The sequence below is a fragment of the Mustela putorius genome, unplaced genomic scaffold (genome assembly GCF_011764305.1).
Source record: "Mustela putorius furo isolate JIRA1106 unplaced genomic scaffold, ASM1176430v1.1 tig00003987_pilon_pilon_pilon, whole genome shotgun sequence".
Lineage (NCBI taxonomy): Eukaryota > Metazoa > Chordata > Mammalia > Carnivora > Mustelidae > Mustela > Mustela putorius.
In genome coordinates, this window is record NW_025422126.1 from 4,139,084 (window position 1) to 4,161,494 (window position 22,411).

The window sequence follows — 22,411 nt, forward strand, 5'->3', positions numbered from 1 at the left end:
GAGCATAGGTGAGACTCTCCCAGTAGCCCCTTCCTCTCTGGAACTGGAGAGACGAAGGACCCTGAACGTATGTCCTCTCTAGACAATGGGGACACCCTCCCCGCCCTCCACAAGCAAGGGAGGCGGGTTCTCAGCGTGATGCTGGGAGCAGGTACCTGGCAGGAGAGGACGCGGGTTCGCTGAAAGGTCTCCTGGTGGGCAGCGGGACTAAGCCACCCAGGTGCCCGAAAAACTTCGCAAATTTCATGTCTCTGAACACCTGCCCACATCTTGCGTGAGGAAGGCGGGGGGTCCTCCGTCCCGCCGGGCGCTAGGTCGGTCGCCACAGACCCCTGCCCGCTGCACGCTTATCGGCCCGGTGTCCCCGCGCGGGTGGCGCGGTGGTGTGGGTCCTGGCGGGAGGGGCGGTGCCAGGGTCTGTCCAGAGTCCGCCCCGCCCCGGCTTGAGCGGGCCTGGGCAGGGAGCTGGGCGGGGCGGGCGGGGCTCTAGGCACGTGGGGCCCGGTGGCGGCGGCGGGACGCCAGCGCGGGCACCGGAGCTGCGGCCGGGGCGCGGCGGGCTGCCGAGCGCCCCCGCGGAACTCCCGGCCGGGCAGCCTGGAGGAATCGGAGGCGGGGAGAGGCCGGCAGGCGCGCCCGGGACGCGGCTGCTGCGCCCCCGGGCGCTGCGCTTGGCGGTCCGAGGGGCGCTGGGCTCCGCGCGGTGCTAGGGCTCCGGTGGGGCCGCAGTCGGACTCTGTCTCCACCCGCGCGTGCACCTCCGGGAGTATGATCCGAATCCCCGGCGAGAGTGTATCGGCGTCTTTGGGAACGTCTGAGTATCCGCGGGTGAGTGCGTGCGCCCCGGCGGGTCGAGTAGCTGAACCTGTGGGACTTGTTTGTGTGTGTGCTCTGGTGTGAGAGCCCCGAGGCGCGGGCGACACCCCCGAGCCCCTGGAGGCCCGTTGCGCCCCCTCAACCCGGGGGCCACTGTGGGCGCTGGTCCCGCTGGGGCCTTGTAAAACTGAGGGTGGCGGTGGGAATGGGGGCTGGGGCAGTGGCCTGGAAGGGCAGTTAAGCCGCTCTCAGGGGACTTCTAATCCGGAAGGGTCAGATTGAAGAAAGGCAGTGCCCTAGCTCCTCTCCCCAATTGTCGGTGGCAGGTTGCCACCCGCCCCCCTTTCCCCAGGAGCCAGACCCAAGGGCCAGGCCCAGCTGTGGATTAAAACTGCCAGTTAGGGATCCGTGGGGGTCGTGGCCACTGTTCCTTTATGCATGGCATCCTCGGCTACCCTGGGCTGGTTTGTTTGGGGCGCTAGGCTGGAAAAATGGGGAGCTTTTGAGGGCTAGGGTGAGGCCCTGGTGAAGTCTCAGTTATCTGTGTGGGGGAGTGGTTGGGAAGAAGATACTTGAAGCAGACAGTTGCCCACAAAAGCTCTCTGGAGATTCAGACCTATATTCCAGTCCTGCTTGGCCGCCCTGTGACCTTCTCTGAGCCTCAGTGGCCTCATCTGTGAAAGGGAATTAATAATACTATGGAACTTGAGGGCCATTGAGTTGCTGGTGTGTGGGTCATGTTGAGGTAATGGTGTCATCCTGGGTAGGCTCACTGCTTGGGGATCTGAGTGGGGTCAGTCCCTGGAGGGAACTTCCTGAAACCCTTATCTCCACTATTCTCTTTTCTGGGCTAACAAGACCCAGCCTGAACCCCTTAAGCTGGGACTCAAGGCCTCCACGAACTGCTCCTTGTCAACCTCTCCAGCCCCTTCTCCTGCCTGACCCATCATGCTCTAGTGATTGCATGTAGCACTGCCTGAAATGCCCTCCTAGCTTCATCTTCCTAGGTTGGAGAATTACCCAGCCTTGGGGCCCAGCTCAGATGTCCCCTCACTGGGGAAGCTTTCTTTCCTTGATCCCACAGTTGGGTTGGAGCCTTTTTTGACTATTGCCAGTCCCAATGCTGACCGCCCTGGTTCCACCTTGGGCTGTTATGGTCTCTGGCTCCTCCTTCCCTCTCCAGAGGTCTGAGGCCCCCTGGAGGGCATTTCTTTTCTGCCAGCACCCTGAACAGGGCTGAGCTGAACTGCCAGAGCAGTCTCCACCTCTGTCCCCTGCCCCTGTCCCCATCCCCTGCCCCGCTGCCTGCAGCTTTCCCAGTGAAGGCATGCCTGCAGTGGAGCTCTGGGTCATCACAAAGAAGAGGCAACTAGAATCCATTCATGGAGGTAGGTGGCGTGGGTTGTCAGAACAGTGTGTTCGGGGACACTACAGGACCCAGAGTGTGCAAGCTGAAAACTTTAATTTCATCTTGAAGGCCATAGGGAGCCATAAAAGGTTTGTGGACAGGGAAGATTCATGGTCAAAGCAGGATTTCAGAGAGATCTTTCCAGCTGCTGGGTGAAGAATGGATTGAGTAGTGCTATACAAGGAGGTCAGATAGAAACATCAGAACCACCCAGGCATTATTTATGCTCTGAGCCCTTGACGCCTGAGCCAAACACTTCCCTCAGGCCTTAGATGCTTCTGCTGAGGAGTTTGGGGATATTTAGGACTCTCCCTCCCCCAGTGGGACCTGCAACTGATCCCATCCCAGCTCTTCCCACAGCTTGCTGGCTGACCTTGGGGTAGTTCCTGCCCTTCCAACCTTTTAAAGGGGGCCAGCACGGGTAAGGTCCTGTCAAGAGCATGTGCTCGGGGAGACCACGAAGATCACAGTGGGCAAACCTCATAAATGGTTGGCGGGCTTGGGCTGCAGAGTGAGGGTACGACTCCTCCCTTCCTCTGCTCTGCTTCTCCGGGATGCACAGGGCTCTGAGGCTCCTGGAGCCTCTAAGGACCAGTTAAAAGAATACAAGAAATCACCAAGGTGTCACGGGTGAGTGCTTTGATTTGGCTTCTTTCCTGGCTGTGGCCCTTAGGCCATGGTGCCCCTGAAGGTGTCAGTTTTGCCATCTGTAAATCAGATGCGATGATTCTTGCCTCCTCAAATGCAAGGTTGCTAAGACGGTTCTTCAGACAGTGGTCAGGAAAGGGTGTTGTAAGTGGTGGTGGACAGTGCACAGGGAGAAGTGTGATACTCAGAGACTTAAATGCATTTTGAAGTTACTAGAACGTGGGTACAGTAACAAGGGGTTGTGCTAGTTATCAGAATTTTTAAATTTTTTATTATTTTTTTAAGATTTTATTTGTTTATTTGACAGAGAGAGATCACAAGTAGGCAGAGAGGCAGGCAGAGAGAGAGGAGGAAGCAGGCTCCCTGCCGAGCAGAGAGCCCGATGCAGGGCTCGATCCCAGGACCCTGAGACCATGACCCAAGCTGAAGGCGGAGGCTTTAACCCACTGAGCCACCCAGGCACCCCATTATCAGAATTTTAACTACTGCCTTCCTCCCCCTGTGCCCCCCTCTGCAGAAACAGCTTACTAGGAAATATTTATAAAAGTTCCTCGTTTTACCCTCTACAACCCTATGAGGGAGAAATTATACCCCCATTTTGCAGATGAGCAAAGAGAGATTCAGAGTTTCCTCCCCAAGATCACAGAGCCAAGGTGAAGCTAGGGCTTCTGGCTCCCTGACCCAACTTACTTCTCCCCGTTCAAGACAAAAGCTTCTGGAGCTTCTGGAGCAAGAAGGCCTGCTCCTCTGGGTTTCAGTCTGAAGGAAGTTTGAATCTTGCCCTGAACACATGACTTGAGGTCTTGCTTGTGGCCTCATGGACCATGCCACTCACAGGACCAGGGAAGCCCAGCTGATCCAGTGAGAAAAGATGGAGGCTCTCCTGGTGAAATCCTCTCCCTGAACTGTCTTCTGTGGGCCCGGCTGCTGTACTCTTTTGTCCGCACCTACCTCTTGGCTGCCTTTGGGTCCTCAGTCCTGGCCTTTTCCAGCCATCAGGTCCTGGTGGGGCGAGGCTGGCCATGAGGCCTTCCCTGAGATCTGCTAACTCCCAAGATTAGCTGCAGGAAGAGGCCAGACTGCTGTCTCTCCATCCGCATCACGCAGCACAGGCTGGGCACAGAGCAGGCGCCGAGGACTGCTTGGGAGATGAAGGGCCATATGGAAGTGAGCGTACGGAGGGGAGACGAGGGCCTTGCTCCATGGAGAGCTACAGTGGGCGCTTGAGCAGAGGACTTCCTCTACTCCCCTCTTATGGCATCTCCTAGACCTGAGTATTTCCTGTCTGGGGTGAGTAGCTAGAGTCCCTGATGGGAGGGTGGGCAGCGTGGGCCCTCCTGAGTTGCTGCTTCCTCTACCGTGACACCCTGGCATTGTGTTGACAGTGACAGGGATACTGCTTGGGCCCTGGAGCATGGGAGGAGGACCTCTTTCAAGCTTCTTGGGGCCCACATGACCCTCTATACTTCCCCTCCCTTGGGGGAGGGCTCCTGGTGTTGCTCTGGCTTCCTAGGGAGTGCCCAGTTTCCCCAGCCCCAGCTGTGGGAGCAAGAGTCTTGCTCTGGCTGTGCTGTGGGCTGCCAAGGATGCTCCCCATCTCTCAGAGAATCCAGGGCCAAGAGACCTGCATCTCTCACTAGATTGTTAGATGTGTAGGCCCCTCCTACTCCTCTCCTCTCAAGGTGTCCTTCCCTACTTAAGCCCTACCATGGCTCTCCACTGTCCTCAGGATCGAGGCCCAGCTCCTCAACCTGGTATTCAAGACTTTTCATGTGAGTCCCTCGGGCCCACGCACATGCTGTGCCGTCCACCCCAACATTCTGGCCTCACACGACCTCCTGGCTGCGCTAGCACACCCCTGAGTCTATGCACAGGCTCTTCCTTTGGCCTTCAGTGCCCTCCTCCTTTTGTTGTCCACCTGTCAAACTTGTCTTCTATTGTGTCCCAGCTCAAATGACCCCCTCCTCTGGGCAGCCCCCACAGGCTGATTAGCTCCATGGCTCTTGGGCTTCCCTTGCTTATGGTTTAGTCACCCAAGTGGACTTAGTCCACTTCTGTGTCTTTCTCCCCGTCCAGACTGGAGCTCCTCACCAAGTCTGATCTGAGTCTAGGTCTGCACATGGGGACACTGGCAAGTGTTTGCTGAGACTCTGTGGCTCCAGGGACAGTGATCTGTGATTACATTGCTCTGAGAGCCTAGCCTCAGAGTCTGAGGCTGATAGCCTTCTGCTATCAGAAGCACTGAGTAACAGACTTGAAGAAACACTTAGAGCCAGAGACTCTTGGAACTGGACTGTCAGAACCAGTGAAAGAATTATGAAAGCACCGAGAGTGAGACAGTCCCAGAATCACAGGCTTACTTGTACCCTGCTCTGTACTTGTGTCCTTTTTTTCAACGTTGGCTTTTCCAGTTCTCCCTTTTCCTCCCAAGCTGGATTCTTCCTGCTTCTCTCCAGACCTGATGACAGCCCCTTCCCAGAGCCTTCCCTGCCTACCTGGACTGTGACTTCTGCCCCTCTGAGTGGTTGGTTACCCAGGAGGGGTCCCTGCTGAGAAGGGTTCCTGTGTCTCTTTGCTAGATAGACACAGCCCCCACCCACATCAGGACAGAGCATGATTTGCTACCTGCATGGAACACCACTGACTCCCTTGTCTTATTCATTCCCCCTGGAGCCATCTGGTAGAGTGGGGATTCTCCTCACCTGATCAATGAAGAACTAGAGGCTCAGGGAGGGGAATTGACTTGACCAAGATTGCACAGCATGGGTGGTTCTTTTTTTTTTTTTTTAATTTTATTTATTTTAAGATTTTATTTATTTATTTGACAGACAGAGATTACAAGTAGGCAGAGAGGCAGTCAGAGAGAAGAGAAAGCAGGCTCCCTGCTGAGTAGAGAGCCCAATGCGGGGCTCAATCCCAGGACCCTGGGATCATGACCTGAGCTGAAGGCAGAGGCTTTAAACCAATGAGCCACGCAGACGCCTCAGCATGGGTGGTTCTAAACTGGAGCCTGAACCCAGGGTTCTTTCCTCTTGACCCTGGCTGAAGGCATCTGAAGGCATCCAGGGTGGAGTCCAGGGTGTGGTTCTGGACAGGCTCAGGTTCAGCAGTGTGTCTCTAGAGCACTGGGCTGGGCCAGGCCATTTGGAGTCAGAGGAAGGACAGGTAGTTTGGAGCCCTGCTCAGGGCTGGGGCAGAGGGTGCTCAGCCCACACTGAATATAATTAGAACACCAGACCTTGAGGACGGCCCTTCCTCTTAAGGATTCTCAGTCTCCTGATCTGGAACATGGGAGGCCAGCCTGGTTGGTCTGACACCCACACTCAGATATTCTCTCAGTGTGTGGTTCCCATGGCCAGAATTCTAGGGGCTTCCAAGAAGGAGCGAGCCCTCCAAAAGGGGCTTCAAACCCCAGGGTCTTCTGGGGGAGGCTGCACAGGCTTCGCACTGCAACAGCACCTGCAGATAACATCTGAGCTCACCCGCCCAGCCATTTCCCCAGACCAGCCCCAGTGCTTGTGGTGCAGGGAGCACACCAAGCAAAGCTGGGAGCTTGTTGGCCCTCCACCATGTGGAGGACACTTGGGAAGGGGTGCAGAATAACTTCCAAGATCCTTCATGTCCTCCTGGCCAGCCTTGCCTTCTCAGAGTCCCTCAAGCCACAGGGATGACTGTCAGTTCCGGAGAAACACTGTGTGATCTCTTGCTCTGACTTTTGCTCATTCTGCTCCTCTTCTCTTTCCACCCACCTGACTGCTCTCCATCTTCTGAAATGCAGGTCAGATGTCCCCTCCTCTAGAAAGCCTTCCATGACCACCCCACCCCCACTTCCCATTAGAAGCCCTCTTGGCCGCTTCAGCCCTAGTGCCTCTGCTTCCTTCCGCCCTGATCACCCTGGGTTGTCAGTTAGTGTTTCTGGGTCTCCTGCCACCCTCCATCCACTTTCCACCTCGACAGTGAGCTCCTTGAGATCACAGAAGGGTCTGACCCACCTTGGATTCCCCAAGTGTCCAGCATGGGGACAGGCATAGATATGGCAATCTTTGTAAAGGGTGAGTGAATTGAGGAGTATATGGGGTCTACTTCCTGCCAAGGTGGGGGGGTCCCCTGGACTGCCCTCCCTTCTGAGGATGGCCTTCAGGTGGGAAACTTGATCTATAGCCAGTGTGGCTGTGACCTTGCTACTCTGCCCTGATTTCTCTGGGTTTCCTGCTTGTCTTGTCTTCCTGGGATGTTCCCATCCTCCCTGCCTTCCCCACCTGCTGAAATTGTATCTTTTTAAATTATTTCATAAGATGAGTCTAAATCATCTCCTTTAACTATCTCAACAACCTTATGCCATGGGTGCTCTTTTTAGATTGTAAGATTGGGACTCTGGTCATGGAGCTGACACTTGTCAGGTACCCTAGCTGGGAATGGCAGAACTGGGATTTCCCACCTGCCCATTGTCCTCCCCTGCCCCTCGGTGGTGGTCTGGGCCCAGGTCCTCTGTTTGCCCTCATAGCACCTCACACCCAGCAGGGGTAGGGTGCAGGGGTTTCCAGAATGGTCATGTCACACTCCCCTGCCAGGCTGGACAGGGCCAGCCAGGTAGGCAGGTGAGAGGGTAGTCCATTCATTCTGCAGCTGCCCTAGTGGAGAAGCAGGAATGTTGTTCAACCACCCTGGAAATTCCGTAGCCGGCCTGGAAACTGCCTCAGCCCCTCCTTGTGGCTTTGAGTTAAGTAGCCTGGGACTCCAAGGAGAAGTCCAGGTGGGATAGAGGTGGAGGCAGGTAGAAGGGGGCAGTTAGTCTGCCCCTCACTCACTGGTGACTTCAGATGAGATCGTGGGCTACCCTTTCTGGCCTTGGTTTGTTGTTGGTGGTGGTGTTTGGAATTGTGAAATGGGTACGGTAACCATCAGAGGTGTTTCACTCTGAGGAAATACCAGGAAGAGTAGTAGTTCTAGTACCTGGAGTTCTAGAACACTAAGGTGTTCCCTCTGGCAGACAACTGACCAGATAGGCAGAGTCATGGGGCTCAAAGAGGGCTGGTCGGGGAGCTTCCTGGAGCAGAGGATCTGGGCTGTGGAGGATAAGAGGTAGTGATCAGGGGCACAGTTCCTAAAGTCAGGTCAAGGCTGCAGTTGGCTAGCTTTGTTACCCTGGAGAGGTTAGTTAGCCTCTCTGAGCTTCTCCGGATTAAATGAGAGGCAGTCTACCTAATACGGATTGGTTACAGAGAAAACACTCCACTCTTATTATGACATAAATGTTAGAAGATAAGGGACGGCCTTCTTGAGCAAAGATAGGACCGTGGGACTGTTGTGCTTGGGATGGGAAGATGAGGCTGAAGGCAGAGAGACAGAGTTGTCCAGCCGGGTGACCTGGGTCGGCTCAGCCAGAGAGCCTTGAATGCCAGTCTCAGGAGCTCGGTCATTAGCCTGAGGGCAATAGGGGAGCCATGGAAGGGTTTTAGTTCAACAGTATAGGGTCAGATTTGCGTTTTTGGAAGAGCCAGTGACTGCGGTGTGAAAGAGGGACTGTAGGGGTCCCACTGTAGGGTGAGGGCGAGGATGCCATCAAGCGTGTGGGCTGATGCAGTGGTCTGGAGAAGAAACACAAGCCTGAGGCCGTGGGCTGGGCAAGAGGGGCCTGTCTGAGCTGTTGCACTGGTGGAACTGACAGGGCCTGGTGAGTGGGGGTGACACGCGGGTGGGAAGGAGCTACAGTGTGGAGGATATATTAGAGTTTTACAGCGTGGAAGGACAGGTGGGAGAGATCCTTCTCTGAAATGGGAGGAAAGGCTTCAAGAAAGTGCTCTGCTCCACCTTGTCTGTTAAGTGAAGGCATCTCCTGAGGAGATGAGTGGTGTGGGAGGAGTAGGGGGAAAGGTGAAGCTCTTTCCTTGGTCACTGGACTCCTCAGCGGGTTGGCAGATCACTAGGACGTTTCTCCGCACCACCCCTCCTGCCCTGTTCCTGCAGCCGGCTGTCTCCTCTCTTCTTCCCACATCGGCGCCACCCGCCCCCCCCTTGCACTTTGCTTCCAGCCTGGAGACCTGGCTTTAGCTTTCTCAGACCAGCACCCCCTGCCTCCCATTGTAGGGAAATGGAGCAGATGGAAGAATGAAGGAGATGTCCTTCTCTCCTCTGATGAGCCTGAGGTTCTGGCGGATGCTGGGACTTGCACATCCAGAGGGGTCCCTCCCCCAGGGAACCAGCCACCCCCTCAATGAAACCTTGTGCCTGTTGTGTGTGAGGGCCTCGCAGACAAGACAAGAGATAAGAACCAGGGCCAGAATCCAGGAGGCCTGTGCTCCAGTCTTGGCTCTGTCCCTGGAGTATGGTGAGATCTGCTGTCAGAGCCTCAGTTTCCTCCTCTGTCAAATAGGAGTTTGATGCAGGTAATTTCTTTTTCTTTTTTTTTTTTTTTAAGATTTTATTTATTTATTTGACAGAGAGAGAGATCACAAGTAGGCAGAGAGACAGGCAGAGAGAGGGAGAGGGGGAAGCAGGCGCGGGGCTCGATCCCATGACCCAGTGATCATGAACTGAGCTGAAGGCAGAGGCTTAACCCACTGAGCCCCCAGGCGCTCCTGGTGCAGGTGATTTCTAAAGGCTCTTCCAGGCCCTGTCTAGGACACCGTGTGTGTGCATGCATGTGCGCACGCATGCATGTGTGTGCTCGTGCTGTGCAGACATCTGAATGTGACTGTGTAAGTCTCTGGGTATCTGGCTATGTCCATGTGTGTTCATGTGTATTTATAATACCTATGGAGGAATGATTACAGGTGGGACAGGGAGGAGGAGGATTCCAGAAGAGGCCTAGCTTGAACAAATCTGTGTTGGCATGAGTACTGTCGAGTGTATACCAGGCAACTGTAGGGACTGAAGCACAGACCAGGATGGAAAGGGGGGGGGCATTGGAGACGATGCTCAGCCCTGCAGGTTGTGAAAGAAAGACTTTCCCCAGCAGAGCCACACTCCTGTGAAAGGGGCTGCCGGGGGAGTGAGGCTGGGAGCAACCATCTCTGCACCACATGAGCCAAGGGTAGAAGGCTAGGGCTGTGGGTGGGCAGCGGGCACTCCTACTGGGACAAGTACACCAGAGCCTGCCTCTTCTGGACTGACGTTAGAGCATCAGAAGTGGGCCTGGGAGGGCTCTGCCCAGGTGACTTCCTGCAACCAGCAAACCAAGAGCACCTGCTGTCTCCAGTTCCACAGAGCCCACAGCATGGCTGCTCTGAGAAATGCTAGAAGCTGGGTGTAGTCCAGGCCTTGGGACCTGTTTTTCCTGTTTCCCAAAGAATCCCCTGTGTCCTGGTCCAGGCTTGTGCATTCATGAGTGAGGAACCTGAGCAGGCACTGAGCATCCTGATGGAGAGCAAGTGCTGGTCAGGTATGGGCGTGCTGGGAGGTTGGGAGGGCCTCCCTGGCTGGGAGGCCCGTGCAGCTTCACTCGTGTGCATGTATATGCTGAGCAGGGTTCAGTTGAGAGGGATCCCTACCCTGCTCCCTCATCCCAAACTGTGATGAGTTCAGGTTTCAGAGCCAGAGAGCCCTGGTATCAAGCCCATTTTCTCCCATTCCTAGCAGTGTGACCTTGAATGAGTAGCTCAACCTCTGTGGCAGCATCTGCTGAGGAGTAAGGGGTGGGGTGGGGGGTGAAATGAAGATGTTGCATGGAAGCTGTTCAGCCCAGGCTTGGCCCCTACAAAATGAGGGGTTGTGGGTAAGGGGGACCAGGACCAGGAACTCCTGATCCAGGCTGACCCCATGACCTGAACCAGGGATGAGCAAGATGAAAGAATGTGTTTGGCTCAGACAGCTGACGCACCTCCAGAATGCCTGAGTCCAATTCCCCTCCCCCTGGCATTTCCCTGGCCTGGCTGGAGAATGGTAGGCCTCCTGAAATTGAGAGGCAGTCCAGGTGCCTGCCTAGGGCAGGAGGAGGACTAGGCCTCAGGTGGTCTGGTCCCCAGGAGGCCAGCAAGGGTAGGCAGCTGAGAAATCTGTGTCAGGGCCACTCTGGGAGGCCCTCAGAGGGATAAGGGAAAGAAGAGCCACTGTCATAAGGCTCAGCCTCCCCTGGACCCCTGTATCCTTTTGTGCTTGCTTCATTAATTCATTCACTCGTTCTCTCATTCGTGTCATACCTGCTCTGGATCAGGCCTCTTCCTGGGTGATTGGGACAGAGAAAAGAATCAGATGGATGCAGCCTTCTAGGAGCACCTGGAATGTGTTGGGGTAGAGGGTGGAAAGACAGATTGCCAACAGGGTGTAAGGAACGTCGGGGGTGGTGGAGGGTCAGAGCTTCAGAGATGAGATGACATTTGAGAAGAGCCTGGAGGGGTGAGCAGGATGGGGTACAGTGCAAGTGGGTTCTGGGAGGGCTTTCCAGGCAGAAAGAACAGCTTAAGCAAAGGTAGGGAAGCCTGGCAGGGCACTTACAAGGCAGGACCAGCCAGAACTGGGCACAGAGGGGCTGGCAAGTGGTGTTGGACAAAGTTAGGTGGGAACTGGGGGTGAGACCCCGAGGGCATTGGGGGTAAGGAGAGGCAGAGTGGAGGGCCAAGGGAGAGGACTGGGGATTTGGCTATCTTTATAAGCAGGAGCTGGGGGGCCAGCCAGTGGAGGGACAGGGCAGGCAGGTTCATTCTGGATGGAGGCCATGGCAATGGAGTCCCCAGCTGGCCTGAGTGGGTGGAGGCCCGGATGTCTTAAAACAGGTGGAAAGGGCAGTTTCCTTGGTTCAGGAGAGACTTAGGGAAGTCCCCACCCATCTCACTAGCATCAGAAATTCCACCTTTAGGGATTAGCCAGAAAACTTTTGTGTAGAGATACTGTAGTTTGGGGGGGGGGGGCGTGGGGGAAAGGGCCCTGACCCAGAGGAGAGACCGGCCAGACCTCAGCATGGTCATATCTGACAAGGAGTGCCTCTCTCCCCATACCTGCTCCTCCTCCCCACCCCTGAGCCAGGCATCCCACCAGCCTCCCTCTCCTAACCCTCCCCTCCCCAAACTCCCTCTGGGCTAGTTTCTCCCCTCTCAGCGTCCCCAGGCCTGCCCCCAGCCTGGGCCTTAACGTCACTCCCCTAGCCAACTACACCCCGCTGTTGCACAGCCTTCGGTGAAGACCTGTCTCTCCTCCTCTGGTGACCTGAGAGGGCTTCCCGAAGATTCAGGAGAAGGCCACTGTACCAGAGCGAGGAGCAGAGTTCTCTCCTGAGAATAGGCAGGAGCCACAGAGGGTTTCAAGCAAAGGAATGATTTTGTCTTTACAAAGACTCCTCTGGATTGGGGGGAACTGAGGCTAGAGAGGCAGGGAGGGTGAAGGCGGCATGGGCAGTGTGGAGCAGGGGTGGGATACAGGAAATGCTTTGATGCCAGGTCCTGAGTCCTGGCTCTAGGCCAGAGGGGTCCCAGCAGGCCAGCCCTAACTAGAGTTCCCCCTGGCGGGGGTGCTGCCCCTACTCAGTTGGCATCACGTAACCCCCCTGTCTCCTCACCCTGGGTCAGCCCTGCCTCCTCGAGGAGGAACCTGCATCTCTGAGAGGTACACACTCCCTTCTTCCTGTTTGCACATTTGCTGACAACAGGAGACACATAAGATTCTGGGGTTGGGGATATGGGGCATGGGCAGAGAAGGGAAACTGAGGGAACTATGCATCTTTCAGCCCCCTAATCTCAACCTCAGGGAGCCTGAACTATTATTTCTAGGCTGGGCAGTAAGCTAAGAGGCCTAAGAGAGTGAGTGTTACCGGCCCTACAGAATCCTCAAGTCCCAGCCTCTCAGGACCTCAGGTTCCAAAAGGAAGGGAATTGTACAGTCCCAGACTCCTAGGATAGGGAGAATTCACATGTCATCTCCTCTCTCTGTCCTCCCAGACACACCCACACACAGGACACAAGCTTTTCCGCAGACTCTGCTAGAAGAGCCTTTTACCCCCCAAACAGGGAGTTCACTACCTCCTTCCTGTGACCCCTTCCATTGTGGGGTGGACCTGGATAGGAAATGCAGGCATCCCTAGCTATGTGACCTAGGACAAATTATTTTAATGACCTGTATCTTAGACTTTCATATTTTTTTATAGGAAGAAACTATCTATGGTTTTTATTTTTTTAGGATTTTATGTATTAGAGAGAGAGTTCATAAGCAGTGGGGAGGGTTAGAGAGAGAAGCAGACTTCCTGGTGAGCAGGGAGCCGCTTGATGTGGGGCTTGATCCCAGGACCTAGGATCATGACCTGAGCCAAAGGCAGAGGCTTAACTGACTGAGCCACCCAGAAGCCCCTAAAGGAAAGAACTTTCTAATGCTTCCAGGAAAGTAGGGACTACCTACTGGCCAGAAACGCTTCAGCAGGCAGTGGACGCTGGGTGTGGGCCAAGCAGCCATCCTTAGAGACCCTTTTCTGTGAATTTGAGATGACACTGCGGTGGGACCCCCTCATCTCCTCAGATTCTAGAGCTCAGGGTCCTCGATCTAGAACTCTGTGCTCCTGAGGTTCTAGAGCAGGGTGGCCAAACTTTTTTTAAGGCCAGGTGGTAGTTTTTTAGGCTTTCAGAAACATACAGTCTTTGTTACAACCGTTCAACTCTTCATAAATAGATGGGTATGACTGTGTTCCAATCAAGTTTTTGTTTTGTTTTGTTTTCAGAAACAGACTGGTAAGCTGCCTCTGGCCCTCCGGATGTAGTTTGCCTATCCTTGTCCTAAAGTTTTAGAGGTATGTGTCCCTGATACTCATGGAGCTCACACATTCTCGAAGTTCTTGGGTCCCACGGTTCTGGGCCCTCTGGGTCAGGGAGAGAGCCAGGTCAAATGGTTACAAAGGCCTGGAACCTGGTTGGGCAGATCTGAACCAAGGGGCTCTGTGGGTGCACGTGGTCCTTCATGGCCCCCATCGGGTGGGTGTGTCAGGGCTCTCCCCCCCCCAGCCCCGGTCATGACCCTGACAGCTCTTCTCTTTCCCCGCCCCCACCCCCGGCATCCCCCTCCCTCTCAGGGCGATGGCCACAGGCCTGGGCCGCTGGAACAGCACTGCCAATGACTCCTGGGAAGGAGACGAGCTGGGCTACAAGTGCCGTTTCAATGAGGACTTCAAGTATGTGCTGCTGCCCGTGTCCTATGGCGTGGTGTGCGTGCTGGGGCTGTGTCTGAACGCCGCGGCGCTCTACATCTTCCTGTGCCGCCTCAAGACGTGGAACGCATCCACCACGTACATGTTCCACCTGGCCGTGTGCGATGCGCTCTACGCCGCATCCCTACCACTGCTGGTCTACTACTACGCGCGCGGCGACCACTGGCCCTTCAGCACGGTGCTGTGCAAGCTCGTGCGCTTCCTCTTCTACACCAACCTGTACTGCAGCATCCTCTTCCTCACGTGCATCAGCCTGCACCGCTGCCTGGGGGTCCTGCGGCCGCTGCGCTCGCTGCGCTGGGGCCGCGCGCGCTACGCCCGCCGGGTGGCGGCCGCCGTGTGGGTGCTGGTGCTGGTCTGCCAGTCCCCCGTGCTCTACTTCGTCACCACCAGCGCACGTGGTGACCGCATCACCTGCCACGACACGTCCGCGCCCGAGCTCTTCGGACAGTTCGTGGCCTACAGCTCCGTGATGCTGGGGCTGCTCTTCGCCGTGCCCTTTGCCACCATCCTGGTGTGCTACGTGCTCATGGCTCGGCGGCTGCTGAAGCCAGCCTATGGGACATCGGGAGGCCTGCCTCGGGCCAAGCGCAAGTCGGTGCGCACCATCGCGGTGGTGCTGGCGGTCTTCGCGCTCTGCTTCCTGCCCTTCCACGTCACGCGCACTCTCTACTACTCCTTCCGCTCACTGGACCTCAGCTGCCACACCCTCAATGCAGTCAACATGGCCTACAAGATCACGCGACCGCTTGCCAGTGCCAACAGCTGCCTGGACCCTGTGCTCTACTTCCTGGCCGGGCAGAGGCTCGTGCGCTTTGCCCGAGATGCCAAGCCGCCCACCGACCCCACTCCGGTGGCCCCAGCTCGCCGCAGAGTGGGCCTGCGCAGGTCGGACAGGACTGACATCAAGAGGATCAGAGACGTATCGACCAGCAGTGAGGACTCTAGGCGGACAGAGTCGACACCAGCTGGTGGTGAGAACACTAAGGACATCCGGCTGTAGGACCTGAGCCCCTCAGGCCTGTGCAAGTTCATATGGGGGCTGGGGCTGTAGGGGCTAGGACTTCTGCAGATGCGATATTCTCCCTAGATGGGGCCCCATTAGTGACTCATGCCTGATGGTCAAGGGAGCTGTGACCTCAGTGCTCTGTCATTTGGCAGGGGCTCAGAATGCTGTCTGTGGCCCAGAGATCTCAACAGTCCCTAGGATGCCTGTCACAATTTGTGTGTGTGAGTTGGGGAATAGAGCTTCAAGAAAGGCAAGGGTAAGACCCCTGGCCTGGCTCCCACACAGATAGCTGGCGGTGCCTGCCAGGTCAGATCAAGGCTTGATCAAAGCCTGATGAAGTCAAATGGAGAACCGGGCCCAGAGGGGAAAGCGACTTACCAAGGTCTCACAGTCTTGGCCTGAGCCACCTAGGAGGGACAGGGTTACAGGCTGACCAAAGGACCCTGGTAAGGTGCCAGGACTGAGCCAGAGCTTCCTGCAGAGGGGTCTAGGGCAGGTCTGGATGGTTCTTTCCTCTGAGGAGGAGCCCCATCCTGAGTGATGAACGAAACGTCAGGGAACTGATGTCAGAAACCCAGCTGGAGGCTCCCCTGGGCTGGGAGCCAGTTTGAGGCTGTAACTTGTACTGATGTGGTTGTTACCTACTGCGTTGTGCCCTGTTGTGTGGTTTGAGGATGACGATACAGCCTAAGAAGCTCTCACCAGCCACATTGGGGTCTTTTCTCCAGCCTGTACTCCTCTGCCACCTGCCCTCCCATTAGCTGCCTCAGCAGACAGGAGTCAGGTGGGGTCCTGTCCTTGGGATCCCCCCACTTTAGGGCTCAATGGCTATGACCAGTCATGTGCTGCTAAATGCTAAACCATCTAACTGATTCTCCAGGGGGGGGAGGGGAACCCCTTATTTGTAGCTTTGCCAACAGCATTGGTGCAGATACTCCTGCCTTGGCCAGTTTCAGACTACTAATGTGACATCAACCTCCTTTCACAGTTCCTGAGAATGTAACATTTGGCTCTTGCAAGCAGAGCCAAGAGGCTCCAGCACACCATAGATAACACTGCGTGGTTGGGGCTGTGGACCACTGGGTCAGAGAGGCTGCCTGGCCTCTCTGACCCAGTGGGGGACACACCTGGGCTGTAGCTTCTGAGAAAAGCAGTTTATCAGAGAACATCCAGATGCAGGGTGCATCTTGGGCAAAGACATGGGGACAAGAAAGCAGGGTATGCAGGAACTGGAAGCAGGCCAGGCAGCCAGGGCCTAGGCTCACGGCAGGAATGAGGCTGGGGTTGGATCACGAGGATAGCAAGACAGGGCTCCCTCCTTGCCTTTCCCTGAGGTTTCTTTCGCACAGGCGCTAAGTATGGGAGAGATTCATTTCTCTTCCTGTCCATTCCTCTGTCTCTTGGGAAAATCCAGCTATGTGGCATAATAGTTTGTGCTTAGCCTGGGTCAGGGCTTAGGGTGAGGGAGATCTTTCTCACCTGTGACAGATTCTGGGTCCACCCGGAACTACTGTGGAGATTTGTAGAACTCAGATGAACAGGGCCCAGCTCAGCTTTAGGAAAGGGGTAGGGCAAAGCTGACAGGACTCACTCTTAATCTCAAATGTAAAGACTCACTCCCTCCCTCGGGGACACCCCCTGCCCTATCAGCCCATTCTGCCTGAGAGAAGATTCTTTTCTCACCCAAATTCTGCCTCCCTCTTATGACTTCTTCACCCTTCCCACTCTACTTTGTCAGAACAGTGCACCCTCTCCTCAAGAGTTTGAGTCTAGCTCCACAGCTCCCTGATGCAGCAGGGACCCATCAAAAGCCAGGATCCAGAAAAATTATTCTGGATTGCAATGGTAGTGATGTGCTCAAAGTAGTGTGAAATGCTCACCTCCCACATTCTAGGTCCTATACTTCTGTTAATGTGACCGGAGACCCTGTGAGCTTTTTTGTGACTATTTTTTGCAGACTGTCCTTGAGCCTTTCCTGCAGGCCCAAGCCTGTCTCTTTCCTACCAGCTGCTGCTCAGGCTGAACCCCATCCTAGTTATAGGAATCCCATACCCAGGTAAGATTACACCTAAGAGTGTAAATGCTGGGCTCTGATTCCCTTGGTCCTGCTTAGACCCAGAGGCAAGAGGTTGTACACCATGATTCTGGGGGCTCCTGAGTGTTCATCTGTGGTTGGGGGTAGGCCCAAGTACCCTTAGTCCCCATTCTTTCATGTTCTGCCATCTACTCCTCAAGTGGCTGTCCTGGAGACCCTGAGAACCCAGGGCCCTACAGCACATGGAGCCAACACTATGACCTAGCCCCAGGAGGTCTTCCTTGAACCAGCACATTCTCAGCGCAAAGGACCTGGGAAAGGAGGGCCTTACTCACCATCTAATCCAGTGTCAGACACTGTGTTTGGGGGGGGAGTGCAGAGAGACTCTAAGGGAACGAGGATCAGGCCCAGGGTTCCACCCCTGGACCCCAATAAGACTGTCTGACCCCTCGATGTGGACGTCTGTCCTTGCTGCTCAGTGCCTAGACCATCCACCTAGTGGGTGAGGTTCTGACCCCTGCCTTGTGCTATTTTCAGCTGGAGTGAGAGCAGGATTTTCCACTCCCAGCCCCTGACTATTGTCCAGTAGTGACGTGGGGGGACCTGCCTGCTCTCAAAATATCTCCTCTTACTCACTGGGCCTCCCTGCTCCCTCCCAACTACCCCACCTCCTTGCCCTGACATCACTTCCTGGGGCTGTTGACTCTTGAAGGCCACTGTGAAAGGGCATAGTCACCTGATGGGGACCCTGGGGATTATCCAGCCCAGCAGTAGACTTGAGAGGGGTGGGGCCTGCCCCAAGGTCACTCAGCCGGTCAGCATGGAGCCTGGATGTGTGCCAGCAGCTCAGGCTATCGCTGCTGCTCTGCTCCCCTTAGTTCAGGTCCATGCCTTAGTGGGATTCCTGTCATCACCCCTGCTGCCCTAGCACCTTCCCCTCCCCCCACCACATGGAGCTGGAGGGTGGAGCTGTGGCACTGAAGCTCTGAGGCCTGGGTCATAGAAGAGAAGGAGAGCAGTGGGCAGGGAGGTAAAGATCTGCTGTCCTCCCTGCAGTGGCTAGTCTCGGTGAGCTTGGTGCATCCAGGACAGGGGCCCTGGCATGTGAGGGATCTCTGCCCCAGGCGGGGGTTGGGCAGGTATCCCAGGGCTCAAGAGGAAGGTCAGGCCCCCAGAGCTACTCCTCTGTCACCACCCTGTCACAGCAGACTTGAGCTCTTCTGTTCTGAGTCAAGCTCATGAGGAAGGATACTCCTGTATTAACTCACGTCCCAGGCACCTCTCATCGCTCTAATTTATTCTTCCCCATGACTGTGTGAAATAGACATTATCATCCCCATTTAGCGGAAGAGGAGACAGGCCATGAGATGTGAGGACTTGCTCCAGGTTATACAGGCAGCCAGGGGTGAGTCAGGATGGAATCCGGGTCCATCAGATAGATTAGTTCCCTTTCCGGCATCCCAGGCTGCTTGCAGTCCCTGCTGGGCAGGAGGGTGTGTAATCAGCTCTCCCTGGGATTCGAGCTGGAAGGGGCATTGTAGTGGGGGTGGGGAGCCTTTACCACTGCTGCCCGAGTGGGGTCTCTGCGTCTTGCAGCTGTGGCGCCTCCGGCAAGTTACTGAATCTTGCTGGGCCTCCGTTTTCTCATCTCTGAAAGAACATCCTCCCTCCCACACTGGGCATTGGATTGATAACGCATGAAACACTTCAAACAGTCCCAGGCACTGGGTAAGCATTTCCACGGCTGGCACAGTGCCAAGGTGAGGCCAGGCCAAGCGGCTGGACCCTGTCCTCGTGGAGTTGACATAACAGTGTAGAACCACGCTAGGATGCATTATGGGAGGAGAGGAATGTCCAGCCAGTGAGCCACAGTGGGCCTCCCGTGACCAACGCTTCCCAGGATGGAGCAGGAGGAAAGCAGGTCTACCCTGGGGTAAGGTGTGGGAACTCCCTCTGTCCTGCTTGGCACTAGGTGGCCCTCAGGTCCATGGGCCTGTGTGTGTGTGTAGAATCTTGTTGCCAGGCTGTGAGAGGGCAGCATGCAGAGGCAAGAGGGGGAGGAGGAGGGAGGGCATTGATACCAAATTCTGGAGCCAGCCCCTGTGGTTCGGAGTGCTCCCACTCGCCATGGCAACGGGCTTAGTCATTTCTCCCTACGTGATGGTTGCCATTATGGGGTGCTGTAACAACTACTTCGTTCAACCAAGACCCCGGAGACGCAGACCAGCTGGGAGCTGGGCCAGAGCAAGCAACAGATGGGCAACTTTGCTGTGTGGCCAGAGGCTAGCTGCCTACCCTCTCTGGGCCACTCTCTGGAGATTGGATCCCTTGCCTCCCAAGTCCCAGTTCTCCTGCCTCAGGGCATCAGCCACCTTGCTCTTCAGCAAAGGCACAACTAACAGTTGCTCCCCCAGGCATTCTCCCAACCCCCTGGGCTCTCAGTTCTGAGGGCTAGAGTTGGCAGCAATTCTCCCCTGGCATCAAGTGACAGGAAAAGCGACTCCATGGGCACCCCTTGGGAACTTGGAGCAGAGCTGGTCCACTGTTTAATGGCCCTGCCCCTTGCAGATGGAGGGTGGGAGAGGTGTTTGCCTTGCCAAGTGCTATGTGCAAGCGGGTGGGGGGGAGATGAACTCCCGAAGCCGCCCTCTCCTCCTCTCCCTTGTGCACCAGATGTCTTGGGGAATCCCTTCTCTCTGGGCCTCAGTTTCCCCATCTGCCATGAGGCTTGGCTCTGCCCAGCTGCTCTTCCTCCAGTACAGGCTTCCTGAGCTTACCTCCGTCTTGGCTCTCGTTCAGCCAGGTGTCCAGTCTCAGCCCTGTCCCAGCAGGAACAATGGATGGGGCTGGGCCAGTCAATCATGGCCCCAGACTCAGTCCCCAAGGGCTCACCCTGGACTATTTTCAGCTGTTGGAGATGGAGTCAGAAAAGGGTTTTCCACTCCCAGCACAATGGCTGCCCTGGACCATTGCCCAGCAGTGACCAGGAGATCTGCCTGCCCAAAAATAGCTTCCCTGCCCCTACTCCCTGGGTGTCCCCACCTCGACGTGGCTTCCCTGTTAGCTCCCAAAGGCTGTTGTGAAGCAGCGCATGAGTCCCCTGGAAGGCAGGACTGGTTGGAATCCGTTTTCCCTCCTGGCAGGGACCCCGGGGATGGTTTGGCTGCTTAGAGGGACAAGAGGCCCAAAGAGAGCTGTGCCTTGCCTAAGGCCACACAGCAGTCAGCGTGGAGACTAGATGCTGCCCTCATCAGCACCGGGCTGTGCCTTCTGAGAGCTCATCTTGGAGGAGGGCAGGTGGGCTTGCTGGAAAGAGGCCTGGGGGAGGTGGGTGGAAGGGGATGGATCTTGGGAACCTGGAGCACCTGATTCAATCCTCTTTTTCTCTTTTTACCAAATGTGGCTTTAGCTGGCACTGAATCCGGGCTTACCAAGCTGTGGCTCTGGGGAAAGGAGGAGTTGGGGGACCCAGGGAAGTCAAGGTAGGAGAAGTAGTGTTCTGTCCCAGCTTGGCTATCACCAGCTCTGTGAGCACAAATTCGATTTCTTTGTCTGCGAAATGGAACTGTTAATACTTCTTTTTCCAGTTTGCTGAACAGTGAGAATGCAGGCAGGCACAAACACTGCTCTTTTATTTTCCTATCAGTCCTGCCTACCCAATGTCTAATTTCCCTTTCCCATCCATAAACTGTTTATATGGTAAACTCCAAATAGTTGAGTCACTTGCAACAAAGTTCACTCCAGCTGAAGGTTCCAATCCCTACTTAATTTAATGCCCACCCCTCCTCTTCCCCAATGCTGGGGGGAGTCTTCTCCCCACTCCTTTGGGTCCCTCTCTCCTCTGGGTGTTGGGCAAGGTGGGGAAGAGGAAGGGGACCACTGTGTCTTCCCCAGGACAGCCACAGCCCTTTCTTGCTGTCCTTGCTTCTCTGGCTATGACCACATGTCCATCAGTGCCTCTCTGCGTGGAGCCCTCCAAAAGCCAGCCCACACCTTTGTAAAGAATCTCTTCGTTCACCCAGTCTGAGTGTGCCCCACCTTCCTTGCTGAGACCCTTGGCTCCTATGCCCCAGTCTCCTGAGTGACTTTTCTAGATCTCCCCTCTCCTGGCTTGGTTGACAGCTCACAACAGCAGGGATGTTTTCAAGGTCACTGAGCCCAGTGTTCAACCTGTGGAATCAGCATGGAGGGTGGTATAGAGCTGGGGTAATAAACTCAGAGCAAGTGTCTGACCCCAATTGTTTTCGTGTTTCTGTCGAAAGTAGGGTATTTTACCCACTATGTATCTACAGATTTATGTCCTGGAGCCAAATTCCAAATCAGCAGCCACATGAAAAGTCCCACCTCATTGTGGGATTAAACTGTTAGACCAGCCTTTGTGACCAAAGCAACTGCAAAATGCGGAGGAGGAAATTCAAAGCCTACTGCATGGTCACCACGCAGCCTGTGCTAATGCGTGTATGTGTGCATGCGTGTGTGTGTGTTTATGCCTGTGTTGAGTTGTCACATCTGTGTTCTAGTCTAGGGAGAGTGCTGGGGGGAAGGGCAGCCCCCACAGACACCAAGTAGCAGAAGGGCTTCGGGTGGGTGGCCACCCTGGAGAAAGCAGAGGGAAGAGGGTCTGCCAGGAGGTCAAACTATTGGAAGGAGATGGGCTTGGAGGTGGCAGGAGGAGATGGGGAGTCTGGAGAGGACCCGGTGTGTGTGTGCTTCATGGCCCTATTAAGGTCTCTATTAATTTACCACTAAATCCCCAGCTGCCAGCTCTAGGGACCCCTTTCTGCTCCCCTCATTCCCCACTCTTCCTCCTTTTCCCCAGCTCCCATCCCTCCACACTCCCCATTTTCCTCCTCTTTTTGGCTCCCTGTAACAAAGAGAAGCAAACAGGCCACTTCAGAGCATCAGACCTATCCTTTCTTGAGCGCTGGCTTTCCTCCTCCATGGCCTGTGCTTGGGCCACTGTAGGTCCCCAGTTCGTGGATGCTGCCCTGCTGCCCCCTGGTGGCCAAAGTGGCTGCAGCTGCAGGCCCCGGGGCTGCGGTCCAGACCTTCCCCTGTGGAGTGATGAGAGGAAAAGGATCCTGCTGGCAGCCAAGTTGTTGGAGAGTGTGAGGCGAGGGTGGGACTGAGAATTGAAATAGGGAACACAGTTTGCAAAACATACACTGACTTGAAAAACAGGTAATAATACTTGATCAAGCCGTGCTGTCCATCTCAGACTATCTAAGTGCACACGTCATGTACCTGGACTCACAGATTCCAAGAGATGACTACAGACAAGCGGATCTAATTGTAACACTCCTGGAGGACTCCTGTATTCTCAATGTAGGAGTTACAGCAACTCCCTGCTTCTCAAATTCTGACCAATCTCTG

General features: G+C 55.4%; 1 protein-coding gene across 2 annotated transcripts; it reads left to right on the forward strand.

Moving 5' to 3' along the window:
* The first annotated feature begins 483 nt into the window (after positions 1 to 483).
* P2RY2 (purinergic receptor P2Y2) lies at positions 484 to 21,270 on the forward strand. 2 transcript variants are annotated; one of them, XM_045071400.1, is made up of 4 exons: positions 484 to 828; positions 8,960 to 9,258; positions 13,512 to 13,580; positions 13,860 to 21,270. In XM_045071400.1, the coding sequence occupies exon 4, from the start codon at positions 13,864 to 13,866 to the stop codon at positions 14,995 to 14,997; it is 1,134 nt and encodes a 377-aa protein (XP_044927335.1). In that variant the 5' UTR covers positions 484 to 828; positions 8,960 to 9,258; positions 13,512 to 13,580; positions 13,860 to 13,863; the 3' UTR covers positions 14,998 to 21,270. The 2 variants fall into 2 exon arrangements, with proteins under 2 accessions (XP_044927335.1, XP_004768162.1); XM_004768105.3 differs by lacking the exon at positions 8,960 to 9,258.
* The last annotated feature ends 1,141 nt before the right edge of the window (positions 21,271 to 22,411 follow it).